We start from the raw sequence: 15,060 nt of genomic DNA, 5'->3' as shown, positions 1-15,060 counted from the left end.
TTTTTATCTTATTGTTGCTTTTATTAAATATTAGGTAGAAATAAAAGAGTATATTTGTTGATATATATAAGACGTAAAGAATAGCCAGGCACGGTGACTCACGCCTGTAATCTCAGCACTTTGGGAGGCCAAGGTGTGTAGATCACTTGAGGCCAGGAGTTCAAGATCAGCCTGGACAACATGGCAAAACCCTATCACTACTACAAATACAAAAATTCGCTGAGGGTGGTGGTGTGCACCTGTAGTCCCAGCTACTTGGGAAGCTGAGGCATGAGAATCACTTGAATCTGGGAGGCAGAGGTTTCAGTGAGCCAAGACTGTGCCACTGCACTCCAGCCTGGGTGAGAGTGAGACTCTTAAAAAAAAAAAAAAAAGACATAACAACATAACCAACACCCAGTTTAAAGTATGGAATGTTACTCTTATTTTTGAAGCCCCTCTATAAATCCTCCCCAATCCTTTCCATGTATCCCTCACTGATGACTACTATTGTGAATTTTGCATTATGTTTCCCCTGCTTTTCTTTATGGTGTATATGTATACAGACACATTTTTCCTTTCTTTTTTTTTTTTGAGACAGTCTCACTCTGTCGCCCAGGATGGAGTGCAGTGGCATGATCTCGGCTCACTGCAACCTCCACCTCCCGGGTTCAAGTGACTCTCCTGACTCAGCCACCAGAGTAGCTGCGGCTACAGGTGCGCGCCACCATGCCTGGCTAATTTTTGTATTTTTCGTAGAGACAGGGTTTTGCCATGTTGGGCCAGGCTGGTCTTGAACTCCTGACCTCAAGTGATCTGCCTGCCTCAGCCTCCCAAAGTGCTGGGATTACAGGCATGAGCCACCACGCCCGGCCCCCTTCTATTAAAGTATCACATGTATATAGAAATGTTCATGACTCATAAGTGTACAGTTTAATACAAGTTCACAAACTGATCAAACTCATTTATCTGGTACTCAGATCAAGAAACAGAGCATCCAGACTCTAGAAACTTCCCTTCTTCCCTTGTGCCCCTTCCCAGCCATCTCTTACCAAGAAAACCACTATCCTTGACTTTCCTTTTTTTTTTTTTTTGAGATGGGGTCTCACTCTGTCACCCAGGCTGGAGTACAGTGGCGTGATCACAGCTCACCACAGCCTCGATCGTCAGGTTCAAGTGATCCTCCCACCTCAGCCTCCAAGTAGTTGGGAGGTCACCACACCCAGCTAATTTATTATTTGTAGAGTTGCGGTCTCACTATGTTGCGCAGGCTGGTCTTGAACTCCTGGGCTCAAGAAATCCTCCTACCTTGGCCTCCCAAAATGCTGAGATTGCAGGCATGAACCACTGCGCCTGGACTACCTTCGACTTTTAATACCATCTGTATGGGTTTTTTCCAAGTTTATATTCCAAACGATAACCTGTTCCATTTTATTAGATAATGATAAACTTTGGAAGACAGTCTTCCAAAGTGTTTCTACTAATATATATTCCCACCAGCAGTGTATGAGTTATGGCTGCTACATATTCTGCCTAACATTTGATACTGACAGTCTTTAACATTTTCCTCAATCTAATACTTATGAAAAAGAACTTCCTTGTGGTTTTAGTTTTCATTTCCTGATCACTAATGTGGTTGGACCATTTTTTCATATTCATTGGCCATTTGTGTGTTATCTATTTTGGAAAGTACCTGATTAAACCCTCTAATCAGATTATTACTCATTGCAAATATTCAAATAATACAAGTGATACACTAATATAAACCATACTTATTACAGAAACACTAGTAGTTTTACGGGAAAATATTCAGTGCCATTCATAGCATCACTGTTTACATGAAATCATTATTACCTGCTCTTTAATGTCTTGTAACTGTTGCTGCAACTTTTGCACATCTGCATTGACATTGGTATTATCCTTGTCCTTTTGTAATACTGGAATATTCCCACTTGCTATAATATAGATTTAAAAAGATTTTCAGTTATTATTGCTTTGACAGAATGACATTTTATTTATAAAATCTTACTGTTTTGTTTATTAAAAACATAAAACTATTATTACAATCCTCTTCAAAAATTTTTCTCACACTTGGACAACATACAGTAGTGACGTTCTGTTATACTTTTCCATTTATGAACTCCCAAAAGAAATAGCTTGCACATTAATTTCTAATTATATTTATCTCAGCCAGAGCACAATCCAGACACAGACTTCTGGGTTTTCCAAGGCTCTACATGCTTCCTTTGGCAAGCTCATCAATACATTTTATGCTTGCTTCCTCTGCTCCTGTACCATATGAACCAAGAAAGTAACCAGCAGGGTTTTGGCCAGCTTTGGCAGCAATAATCATTTTAAAGTCTCTTAGATGATTTTTATGAGGACGTACACAAATCTAGCCTCCTTTCTTTATGACTAAACTTCCTTGTTATTACTGATCTGAGATGAGGAACTCAAGAAAGGCCATCATCTGTAGTATGCAAACATGGAGGGAAATCTTTGATTTCACCTTTCCTATTTTCTAGATTCTTGGTCTTTTATTCTAGTTAATCTGTCCCTGAGATTTTTATTATTCTGTTCTATTTGTGATAAAGACAAAAGCCTCAGACAGAAGTTGCTACACACTAATGCTCTTCCTCATCTGCTCATAAAACATGTTCAGAGAACAAAGAAATCAAAGAAACCATTCAGCTAACATCTAATGCAAAGAGAAAAAATACTTTGAAACAACTGTACTATTGAAAATGTTGAGGGTAAATCATTTATTTTTCATTTTTCCACCCTTTCACTGTTACATTTTTGTTTACCTACAGTTACTCTGTCCCAAATAATTACCATTCCATAAAATACTTAAATGAAGTAAATAAACCTGTTGCATAATGGAAGCAGGTTAATACTTTCAGTAAACTGAAAAATAAATTGTAATATGGTGCCCCACCCCTTGACAAAACACACTAAATTTCATCTTAAAAATAGAGCACAAATTTTCTTTATGCAAGAACACAACAATATTCTTTATAGCATACATGCAGGTTTCTCAGAAGACTGATGTTCACAGTTCTATAATCACAGAAAAACAGAACTTCAGGTTTCTTGTAATATAACAAGAGCACCAGAAAACAATACTTGTTTCAGTGTGGATCCAAGTCAGACATCTTAAGTTTTATAAGGCAGTAGTGTATTACGAAAGAGAAGAGGTGTTTATACAAGTCCCAAAAAAAAGCAAAATATGAAAATGCTTAAGACAATCGACTTACAGATATCATCAGTGGCATCTTCTGAACTTTTCCCTCCACAGCACATAATGAAAGGCACTCTTCGTTCAACTACTGCTCGACACTGCACACACTTTTTCATCAGGTTAGCACAGTCTGAAAAACGGTAACACAGACACTTCTTACAAGAGAGAACATTAATAAGAGTGTTGCCTTTCTCTAATTTTTATGACTTAAACTTCACACTGAAATAAATGTTATACAAGTTATAGCAATATGCAATTCTACCTCCTTAAAATGTTATCAACCTAAGAATGAGTATTCTCCACTGGTAGCCTCCAGAATAGAGAGCCCATCATTATGAAAACAATGACATTTTCCAATACAGCTGAATAAACTGTGAAATTTGTTTTTTAAAGAAATAAGTGACACAATAAATATTTCAAGATTTTAAGACTTAAAAAAAAAGATTTTAAGACTTGAGAATAAAGGAGAGAGACACTATTGACAAATGTCAACTAATACTAGAATTATAAGCTTGCTTACGTGATAATTTTCTTTATATTTGTTTATTTTTATTTTACTTTAAGCTCTGGGATACATGTGCAGAACGTGCAGGTTTGTTACATAGGTACAAGTGTGCCATGGTGGTTTGCTGCACCTATCAACCTGTCATCTAGGTTTTAGGCCCTGCAGGCATTAGCTATTTGTTCTAATGCTCTCTCTCCCCCTGCCCAACACCCTCCGACATGATAATTTTCTAAAAACATTTTCTATTGTAAATGGCTTTTAGCTAAAATACACTGAACAATTATTTCCTTCTCTTATCAAATTGATGCAGTGTAACAAGGAAATTGCTTAGTGATTACTTTTTTAATATAGCAGTTCAGGAAAAAAATTTAATTTTCATAAAAGACTATCCTAATATTTGATTTGCAAAGGCTATAAACAATATTTCAGAAGAATGCATTCCCATTCCAATAAGAAATATCTAGGCACAACTGTATGTTGTTAGGATTGTTAATACTACCTTACATCTAAACTTGTTAATTAATTATAAAATAACACACAGCAATTCAACATATTCTTTCTCGTTAACATTTATTATGAAAATATATTCCATATCTTAGCCTACATATCAAGTGTCCTGTTCATTTCAAAAATGGGAAAAATAATGGGAACCATGGCAGAATATCCAGGTTATGGCAAACCACTAGATTTGAACAAAGCACAAAACCACTGATGTGGACAGAGTAGGGCCTACACTCCTAATAGTTTGCTACGCACATTGATGAATAGAGAACAGTTAGTTACCAAGGCTGACCTCATGCCAAAGCCTAAACATAAATGGATCTGACGTTTGGTTATACAAGAGCACTAGGTAGGAGCTAACGTTAAGTAGAAATCTGGTTTGGGATTTGTCTTCAATTTGAAGGCAGATTTTTTTCTTAAACATAAAGGACTAATTGACTAAATATATAATACATAAACACAATTATCTAAAATTAACTGTTAAGTTCAGTTATTGTATTCTTTCTATCTTTGCTTCTGTCTTCTCTATTTCTATTGTTTCTACCTGTATTATTTCTAATCTTTCTTCGGCACCTCCAAAAGGGATGTAATCTCTCCTTCCTTTGGCTTGCCAAGGCACTTTCACCGCCTAACATGACGGCAATGGACGAACTAGATTACTGTATACTCCTTGGGAAAGGCATATGTTCCACCTCAGTTTCATCTCCATTAGCAAATAAATGTTTAAGAGCATGTCTATAAAATCAGGAAAACCATCTACTTCTTAGGATTGTTCTGAAAATAAATGAGGAAATACTCAAAAAGAGATTAAAATGCCTGGTACAGAGTTAAGAGCTCAATATAAGTTGGTTGTTGCTCTCGTTATTAAATACATTTTAAAGCAAAAACCGTTTTTCCTCTTCCAGGGATGCTATCTAGAGGCACTCAGCATGATCCAGTGTTTGACGCGCCATCATAGGCTTTTCTACAACACAGCATCTAACAAAACTAGGCTGTCCCAAACCCTGGTATTGTTTACCTTTGTATCAAGAAGGTAGGGAAAGCACCAATGTCTGCATGTGGCGTGTGCCCAGGCAGACTTCAAGGGATTTATGCTGTGAGACCTAAAGTTCTTGTGAGGTTGTCTAAAATTTTAAAAAGTGTCAGCACGGCCAATGGTGTTTCCATGACTGCTAAATGTACCCACGACAGGATCAGGCATGCTTTCCTTTCAAAGAGCAGAATGTCGTAGTGAAAATGTTGAAAGTACAAGCCCAGAGTCAGAAAGCTAAATTTAAAGTTGAAGCTTTTTTAATTTAAAAAAAAAAAAAAAAAGGAGCAAAGGCCATGCTCCTGGGGGGAAATATTATATTAAGGCTCTAGAATCTGTGTGAACAACTAATAATTATAATCATCTTTCAAGTCTCATGTAGGTATCACTTTGGTGAAAGACAGATGTCAGCAAACTACACCTGAGGGCCAAATCTGACCTGTCATCTGCTTTTATGAGACCAGTTTTATTGAACACAGTCAGGCCCATTTATTTACATATTTTCCATGGTTGTTTTTGCACTATAGTGCAGAGTAGAGCAGTGGGAAAGAGCTGAGTGGTTACTACAGAAACCATGTGGCCTACAAAGCCAAAAATATTTACTATTTCACCCTTTACAAAAAATGTCTGCCAACCTCTGGCCTATGAAAACTTAAGTAACCTGAGTCCTTTTTACTCATACATACCATAGTATTGGGTAATAGCCATTATACCATTCTTTGGTAAACAAAAACAGTCACTTTAGGCAAAATGTTACAGAAGAAAACCTTCACCCTTTGGTTGACCAGCTGCCTATTGGATTTTTTTTTTTTTTTTTTTAGACTGTGTCTCAGTCTGTTGCCCAGGCTAAGGACACAAGAATCACTTGAATTGGGAAGGCAGAGGTTGCAGTGAGCCGAGATTGTGCCACTGCACTCCAGCCTAGGTGACAGAGCGAGACTGTGCCAAAAAAATAAAATAAAATAAATAAAATCCTTCACTGACAAAATGAAGAAAAGCAAAGGGAAGAGAATATTTAACAGTGTATGAACTTGAAAAGAACAAGGGCAATATAAAAAGCAAAGGACTTCAAGAGAATATGTTTAAAAGAAACTTTAAAACATCTTTTAAATTTTAATACTGCCCTCACAAAGAAAAGATTTCTAAAAGCTCTCTTGACATAAAAGCTTACAGAAGGCCAGAAATTACAGCCCCAGAAATGGTTGCTGTTGGTTCTTCTGCAGTGAGGAAAGTACACAGGAGAGGTAATATTAAGGTGAAGACAAATGAAGACGTGCTAATTTCATATGTGAACAAAGGCGAGACTAAATGTTTCAACATTCATTTTTCAAAATAAATTTCTATTATGTGTGGAAAGAAACCCTTTTGTGCTAATACAACTGAAATCAAAATCCAAGGTGGCAGAACACAGCATATTCAGTCTTCCCTAATGCTCAGACGCATGGAGGGAAACAGCTGACGTTCTAGTACAGAGAAAGAAATAGAAGGTACTCGAGGCCCATCAACTTTTTTATGAGTTATCCAAAATCAAAAGCAAAAAAACCCTCAAAAACATAATTTTTGTTTCGCTTTCTATTTTTATAATAATATTGAGGAACTCTGTATAGGCTACTTACTCTCACAAGCACACATGTGGCCGCAGGGTTGAAAAAGAACAGCTGCTTTCTTGTCAGAGCATACCACACATTCTTCAATCTATAGAAAAAGAGGTTACAGCACAGAGTGACCATCTACAGATAAATCTAGTAACTCTTAACAAGTTCAATTATATCCAAATGTATTTCCTCCATAAGAAAACACTCTAGGCACAGAGAAATTTAACACACACTTTCCCCCCATCCTCTACTTTCCTGGTTATTCATTTTCACATCTTTATATACCCTAGCTTAACAGGCACTTATTTCTAGTCTACCTTCATCTCCCTATCTGTCCTAAAATATAGAATAGAAAAAACTCCATTTCCTCTGAGGAAGCCTCTGGAGGCTTCAATATTTTTTCCCCCAAAAACTACTTTTGAGGGGAAACTAAAAAAAACGAACAAATAAAGTAGTAAAATAAGAAATGACTAAAAGACAGATTTCTAATATTAATAAAAATCTAGCCAGATTAGCCAAATTGCTAAAATCCAAGAGGGATTTTTCTGTTTACCCACATTTAAGAAACTCTACCTTAAAGTGCCCTTTTCCAGGACTTGGTCAATTCCCATGCCGCCTGAAGCCCACGGCTTTGGGCTATTCTTTCTCCCTGATCTCTAGCAAGACTTCCACAGCCTATTCATAATCTCCCTCACTTTCACCTCTTCTTCATGTCCACTTAATCTGAGCCTGGACATTTAACTATTAACCACCTTGACTCTGGCTTCCTGTATCCCCACCCCATAGCCCTTGGCTACTCATCTGTCTTTCACCTATTCTCCCTTCTAACACACAGTCACATTTAGCCATCTCTTGTGTCACTTAATATTACTGTTCAAAAATGGTAACTACTACTCACCTATAGCGTCATCCAAACAACCAAATACATGCACATGTGCTCTCTCTTTCTCTCTATGGACTTTCCCAACTTACACCTCAGTATGTATATAGAATTTATGTAAGTATAGAAAAAGCAGAATGCAGAATGCAGTAAGACATGGTTGATCAAGACACCGACATTCCTGGATTCAAAATCTACCTCCAACACCAACAAATTACCTAACATTGTTGAGCTACAACATTATTTATCTAAACAATAAAGAATAATCCTTCACAGAGTGATAAAGGGTAAATCAGATATGTATAAAGTAGTTCAATGTGTAATATATAAAATCAGTGCCTAATACATAATAATTATCTTCTTTCTATATAACGTGTTGGTTTTTAAAATGATTTCCATTGCATTTGTCTATTTGTCTGAATTGTTTCTAAAGAGTTTAAAATAATATAGCAAAGTGATCTAAAAACCGTATCTGTACCTATTCCCCTATTATAAGAAAAAAAAAAAACTGTAGCCATACCTTTTCCTCCAATTATTTCCTCAGGTTATACTTCCAGGAGTGGAGTTACTAAACCAAAGCATATCGTGTAATGTTTGTACATATAGCCAGGTTGGCTACCTAGCCTCCAACAGTGTTTAGAGAGTGCCTGTTTGCCACTTTCCTTGCTAGCATTTTTTAAAATGTATTTTTGCTACTTCAACCGAAATAGTTCATGTTAATTCAATTAATTTCTTTCTTTGTATTTCTCTAACAGAAAAGGATCCCATGCTTGTTTATACCTCCCTCCAAATACTGTAATTTGTTTTTCTTCGATGAAGACATTCATTATCCTTTAACCACTTGGGGTCACTATTTCTTCGTAGTCAAAGGCTCTACAACCAACCTGGCAAATCTGTTGGGTGGGTATATCAGTAGTTTTTCTACTTTTCTATAGATTATAAATTTATAAGATTATAAATTATAAAACTTTTATAATTTAAAAATCAAATTGCAAGCCTATTAATTCTCAGAATAACTATATTCAAAAGTTCTGAAAAAGAACAAAAGCATATTCTTTCCTCTTTCCTCTCTCCTCTGTTCCATCAACTATCCCTTGCAGACATCGTTCTTAATTTTGTCTATGCATCATAACACAGTGAAAAGAACAGGGGCTTAAGAATCAAGAGACCTGCATTCAAGAACCAGATGTCAGTGCATTTCTTTGAGCTGCAGCTTTTATAAGAATAACTTCATAGCTGAGACTCTGCTTCTGACAACCTCAGGCTCTGAACTCCTACTCAGTTTTTAACTCTCTTAAAGCACCTACAACACCCAATATGGCAGAGTAGCTTATATATGTCACAGTTTACCAACAGATTACAAATTTTTAGCAGGTAATTATTATATACAACTTTGTCTTGACTATAAAACAGATGTTCAATAAAGGTTTGTTGAAATAGGGCTTAATCTAACAAAAAGTTTCAAACACAATGGCAGAATACACAGATCAATCTAAAAACAAAAGAATGGCTTAAATTTTTGTTCTTTTGTATTCTTTCCCAAACTATTACTTTGTAAACAGGTACCTAAAGCAAATTACAAATGCTAAGTAGAATGATCCACATTAATTTATTAAGCAGGGTTAACACCTATTTAATACAAATGAAATGCCAACACAGTGTCTGGCACACAATAAGTGATATTAGTTCACCCTTCTCAGCTTTATGAATTGATCAAGCAGCTACATACATACAAGCACTCCAGTATTCCTATCAAAAATAACTTCCTTGTGCTTTTTCCTGTGCCAAAAATTCTACGAAAGATACATTAATTTGGATCATTAAAAACCATCCAGGCTTAGAAGGTTGAAAGTAGAAGAAGCAGTGGCAAGGCAACACCTTTTTAAGTCCCTGCCAGCTAATTCATTATGCTAATTACTAACAGCTCCTTTCTTATTAATGATGGTTAATGAATAGCTTAAGAAAAAATAAATAGCAAGACAGAAATAAAGATTATAAAAAGAAGGGAATGGAAAAAGAGTATAAACTCCATGAGTTTTTACTTCAAAACCAACATACTCTTTGGTTTAAACTATTCACCTTGAGAGAAACATTTGTAAGAAACTCAAATTTCACTTTATACGCAATACACACACACATTTGAGTATTGAAAAACTAAAAAATAAATTATTTCAGTAAACCAAAATTAGTAATCTGGTATAGTTATAATAAAGCACTAAGTTACATGGAAAACAATAAAACTCAGAAAAGAACTATACTTCTTAAAAAGCAAAAGGAGTCAAGAGAGAGAAAAAGTTCAGAGTAGATATAGATTTTGGCCATCACTAATTACAGGGAGACAAGACTTTATTTGCCTCCAGATGGGACATAATGTAAAGTGTGTGGCACCAACTGTGAAGCTTTCTTGCCAAAAATGTTAAGCTGACCCTGATCAAACTATTACATCTAACTTCCAGCTTACAGGAAACAGAAGATAGCAAGTTAAACAACACCACGATAAAACAATCAAATCTAGAATGTGTGACATTCTACCAAAAAAATGAATTATTTTACAAACATGAATGTAAAACAGATTTGGACTCAAAAAAAAGTGCAACATATAAGTAACTACAATCCAAAGTGGAAGTAAATGTATCCTTAGGTTATAGGGAGCTTTGAAAGCAAAATGGTAATTTTAACTTTACCATACTTTAGATATAAGGAAGGAAACACATTAAGAGCTAAAAAAATTTGAGAGTAAAAATGGTGTATCAATAAACTCAAATAATAATTAACTTAGCAAATCAGTACATTAATAAGCAAGACTGTAAACCAGCAATAAATTAAGAAATTCTAATCTCTTGATAAATGCAGAAATTATATATTCCTATATTTAAATCATTGTTTGGAAGAGCAAAATTACACAGACACATGATGTCATTTAATCTTATTTATCATTAATTCTAGTCTCAAAGAACTTCATAAAATGACAAAATACTATATTAAATATATCTTACCTTTGTCCTGGATTGAACCTGTTCTTTACAGATGAGGCATTTCTTGACTCGTGGAGAACATAAAGAACAGGTAGCAATATGTCCACATGGACCAAAAAGAGTATCTCTCTTCATATCTGAGCACACCATACACTCTTCTAAGGTTTCAGAATCATTACTAATCATAGAAGGACTCCGAGAACCCACTTGACCACTAATAAAAGAAAGTATTTCAAATCAAGCCTATCTTATTACAAATTCACTAATTAAAAATGTTTAAAAATATACCTGGAGCATCATTAGCATACATAAAAACCAGTCATATTAAAAAATTAAGCTTTAACATCTGTATGTGAAACATTAAATTTTTGTGTTTATATACATCTCTGCATCTTTAGATACTTCTAACACAATTCAAACTTCAAACTGAACACTCACTCACCCAATGGAAAAGGGTGAATCTTCTAACAATGAAATAAAAAACAGCAATTAAAAAAAAAAAACTTAGCATAAACAAAATTTTGCTCAGAACCTGTTGTATCTATATAGAACCAGCAGAGGAAGGCATAGGAATAAAACAAAAATCCTCACTAGGCCCCATGTTAGTTGCCTTACTAAAGACGGAACAAAGCATCATCATCAGAGTCCACAACAGATAGGGCACTTTGGAAAATTTAACACTTCAGCTGCTGTTTTGACATTTTTAAGTGTATCTTTAAGGAATATAAAATTATATTACAGAAAGATAGACTGCATCTGTAAACATTGATACAAGGAAGAGAAATACATATGACCACCTACAGCTACAGAAAAGGGATGCCCTGTTTCTACCACAATCTTCAGAAACTCATGAACACATACACAACATGTACACAAAGAGGGTCCACCTTAGACTCCATTGTTTAAAAGTTATTACTGCAGTAATTATAGTGCCTTATATCTTTATATTTATAGATTTTTTGTTTTTTTTTTTTTTTTGGAGACAGAATTTTGCTCTTGTTGCCCAGGCTGGAGTACAGTGGTGTGATCTCGGCTCACTGCTGCAACCTCTGCCTCCCAGTTCAAGCGATTCTCCTGCCTCAGCCTCCCAAGTAGCTGGGATTATAGGCATGTGCCCAGCTAATTTTTGTATTTTTAGTAGAGACAGGGTCTCACCATGTTAGTCAGGCTGGTCCTGAACTCCTGACCTCAATCCACCCGCCTCGGCCTCCCAAAATGCTCAGATTACAGGTGTGAGACACCACGCCTGGCCGATGCATTTTCTTTTTGTAATAGAATTTCATGTTCCTTAAGAATACACTTAAAGAAATGTATATACCTCACTATATTAATTTCCTCTATAACACAGTTCTATGCACAGATTCCAAAGAGATGACATTTCGTCACTACACTTAAATTGTAAGAGAGGCAAGGAACACTAAGGTTAAGGAACAGCTACTGAAATTTCAGTGACAAGAACCAGGTACAAAGGGCAACAACAGTTGCACGGCACTGTTCAGATTTAAAAAAGCAATGAGATGTGTACCTTTTTGTACATCCATAAAATCTCATAAGGAAATTAGTTATGTCATAAATAATAATTAAAATCACTGACATATCCTTCAGAAAAAGAGACAAATGTGAAATGATCATCTTTAGAGAAAACTCCACCAGGAACTGGTGCATTCGTTTGTTTATTCTGTCAATTCTCCACTGATACTTACTGAGTGCACCTGTCAGGCACTGAGCAGGGTGCTATACTTATTATAGAGTTTGTGTGAGATATACCCTGTTCATGGAGTATAAGTTGCCTCTCTTAGGAAGATTCTATTTAAATTTTAAATATAGAGCCAGGCACAGCGGCACATGCATACAGTCCCAGCTACTGAGGATGAAGCAAGAGGATCGCTTGAGCCCAGGAGTTTAAGCCCAACCTGGGCAACACAGCGAGACCTATTTTTAAAAAATAATAATAATACAATAAAAAATAAATACAATTTAAAATACATATAACATTAACAACACCAATTTTACTAGAAGACTTTTTCTTATAAATCCCTCTAACACATGGGAGTACTAGAAGATCAGACTAGTTTAGAAAAGTTTCTCGGAACTTATTAAGTATAGAGCATTGCACTTAATAATAATAATAATATGGCATATAATAAGAGACATGCTGCCTGCAGAAAAATTTTCAAGGAAGAAAAATTTCAGGAAAGAAAGGGTCAACACAAACATACAGGAATAGCAAAGATGAAGACATTTTCAAGTAGCCACGTCCTCCATTACGAAACCACATGATATTTTCTGTACAGAATATTAAGTTTTATGATAATAAATAATACAAACCTGACTTTTTCCTTATGACACTTTGCCAGTGCTTTGCAGAGATTCGGATCAGGACAGAGATCAAGTGGCGATTGACCCTTCTTATTTCGAATGCTCAGGTCAGCACCATTGGCTGCCAAGAAACAGGCAATAGATGCTGCACTCTTCTTCTCTGCCCCCTGGGTACCAAGTCCCATTATTAACTGCAATAAAATAAAAAGAGTCATGATTTTCCCTCTAGGAATCTGCCATTAATTCTTGCCATCATATATATGTATGTGTGTGTGGTGGACATTTATGAGTTCTAGTCCTAATGTTCCCTCCCCACCACTCTACCCCTGGTTTTCTCAAGCATACACACAAGTATGCTTTCTCCAGTTGTAGAGGTGGACCTACATTCTCCAGCTGCAGAGGTGGACCAAACATGGCCCAAACCAGTCAGATACCTCTACCTTACCTATATGGCTAGTACAGGGATGGACACATAACACAAATCAATTAAGCCCAATAGAACTCAAAAGTGGAACTTCTGATTGAGATACTGAAGAAACAGTACTCTATTTCCTAATTAATTTGGCTCTGGAGCAGCTAGCAACCAACTTGAAACAATGACAGGAGAGACAACTGAGAAAAGAACCAATGACTAGGAATTGAGACAAGATATGGAGAATGAGACAAATTAGGTTCTGATAATATTATCTGAGATTCTTCTCATCATCTTATGTGAAAATAATCACAATAACTGTTAACATTTATTGACTGTCTAAAGTGGATCAAGTATCATTTTACACACTTTCCATGATCTTTACAACAACCTTATCAAGGTAAGTGCTCTCCTCTTCCCATTTTAAAATGAGAAAAAAAGAGGCACACCGAGCTAAGAGAATTTACCCATGGTCATAAATAAGGCAGAGGTTTCAAACACTTTGGTCTCAGAACCTTTTTACCCTCTTAAAAATGATTTTAAAATTCATATGGAAATGTGAAGGACTTAGAATAGTCAAATAACTTCAAAAAAACAAGAAAACTGGAGGACTGACACTACCTGACTTCAACACGTATTATGTAGATAGTAATTAAGACTGGGGGCTGGCATCAAATAGCTAAAAACATAGACCAACAGAACAGAATACATGATCCAGAAAGAGACCTTCACATAAACAATTAACTGATTTTGGATAAAAGTATACTGGCAATTCAGTAGAAAAAGAAAGTCTTTTCAGCCGAGTGTGGTGGCTCATGCCTGTAATCCCAGGACTTTGGGAGGCTGAAGCAGATGGATCACGAGGACAGGAGTTCAGGACCAGTCTGGCTGACATAGTGAAACCTCGTCTCTACTAAAAATACAAAAAATTAGCCGGGTGTGGTGGTGTGTGCCTGCAATGCCAGTTACTTGGGAGGCTGAGGCAGGAGAATCGCGTGACCCCAGGAGGCAGAGGCTGCAGTGTGCCAAGATCACACCATTGCACTCCAGCCCAGGCAACAGTGCAAGACTCTGTCTCAAAAAAAAGAAAAAAGAAAAGAAACAGAAAGTCTTTTTCAACTAATGGTACTGGAACAACTGGATATCCACAAGTAAATAAACCTGGATCCATATGTCACACAATATATACAAATTAACTCAAAAAGAATCATAGACCTAAACATAACAGCTAAAACTTTATAACCTTCTAGTACAAAACATAAAAGAAAACCTTAGTGATCTTGGGTTTGGCAAAGATATCTCAGACAGAACACAAAAAAAACCACAAATGATGAAAGAAAAACTTGATAAATTAGACTTCCTCAAAATTAAAAAATTTGACTCTTCCAAATCACTATTAGAAGAATGAAAAGGGCTGGGCGTGGTGGCTCATGCCTGTAATCCCAGCACTTTTGGGAGGCTGAGGCAGGCAGATCACGAGGTCAGGAGATCAAGACCATCCTGGCTAACAAAGAAAAACCCCGTCTCCACTAAAAACAATACAAAAAATTAGCTGGGTGTGGTGGCATGCACCTGTAGTCCCAGCTACTTGGGAGGCTGAGGCAGGAGAATCACTTGAACCCA

The 15,060-nt window shown here is 36.2% G+C and overlaps 1 protein-coding gene and 1 pseudogene across 1 annotated transcript in view; one reads left to right on the top strand and one right to left on the bottom strand.

The window, feature by feature from the left end:
* Positions 1-15,060, bottom strand: part of MIB1 (MIB E3 ubiquitin protein ligase 1) — a 136,364-nt gene that overhangs the window by 10,496 nt on the left and 110,808 nt on the right. Inside the window, exons 16-20 of the mRNA XM_054460356.2 lie at positions 13,035-13,216; positions 10,728-10,920; positions 6,873-6,951; positions 3,237-3,350; positions 1,834-1,934 (exon numbers count right to left, since the gene is read on the bottom strand). Coding sequence (XP_054316331.1) covers positions 1,834-1,934; positions 3,237-3,350; positions 6,873-6,951; positions 10,728-10,920; positions 13,035-13,216 — 669 coding nt within the window. The remainder of the gene's footprint in view (positions 1-1,833; positions 1,935-3,236; positions 3,351-6,872; positions 6,952-10,727; positions 10,921-13,034; positions 13,217-15,060) is intronic.
* On the top strand, positions 5,156-5,525 carry LOC129019151 (large ribosomal subunit protein eL34-like; annotated as a pseudogene).

The sequence above is a fragment of the Pongo pygmaeus genome, chromosome 17 (assembly GCF_028885625.2).
Source record: "Pongo pygmaeus isolate AG05252 chromosome 17, NHGRI_mPonPyg2-v2.0_pri, whole genome shotgun sequence".
Classification (NCBI taxonomy): Eukaryota; Metazoa; Chordata; class Mammalia; order Primates; family Hominidae; genus Pongo; species Pongo pygmaeus.
Note: the sequence above shows the minus strand (reverse complement) of the source record. Positions and strands in the feature narration are given on the sequence as shown.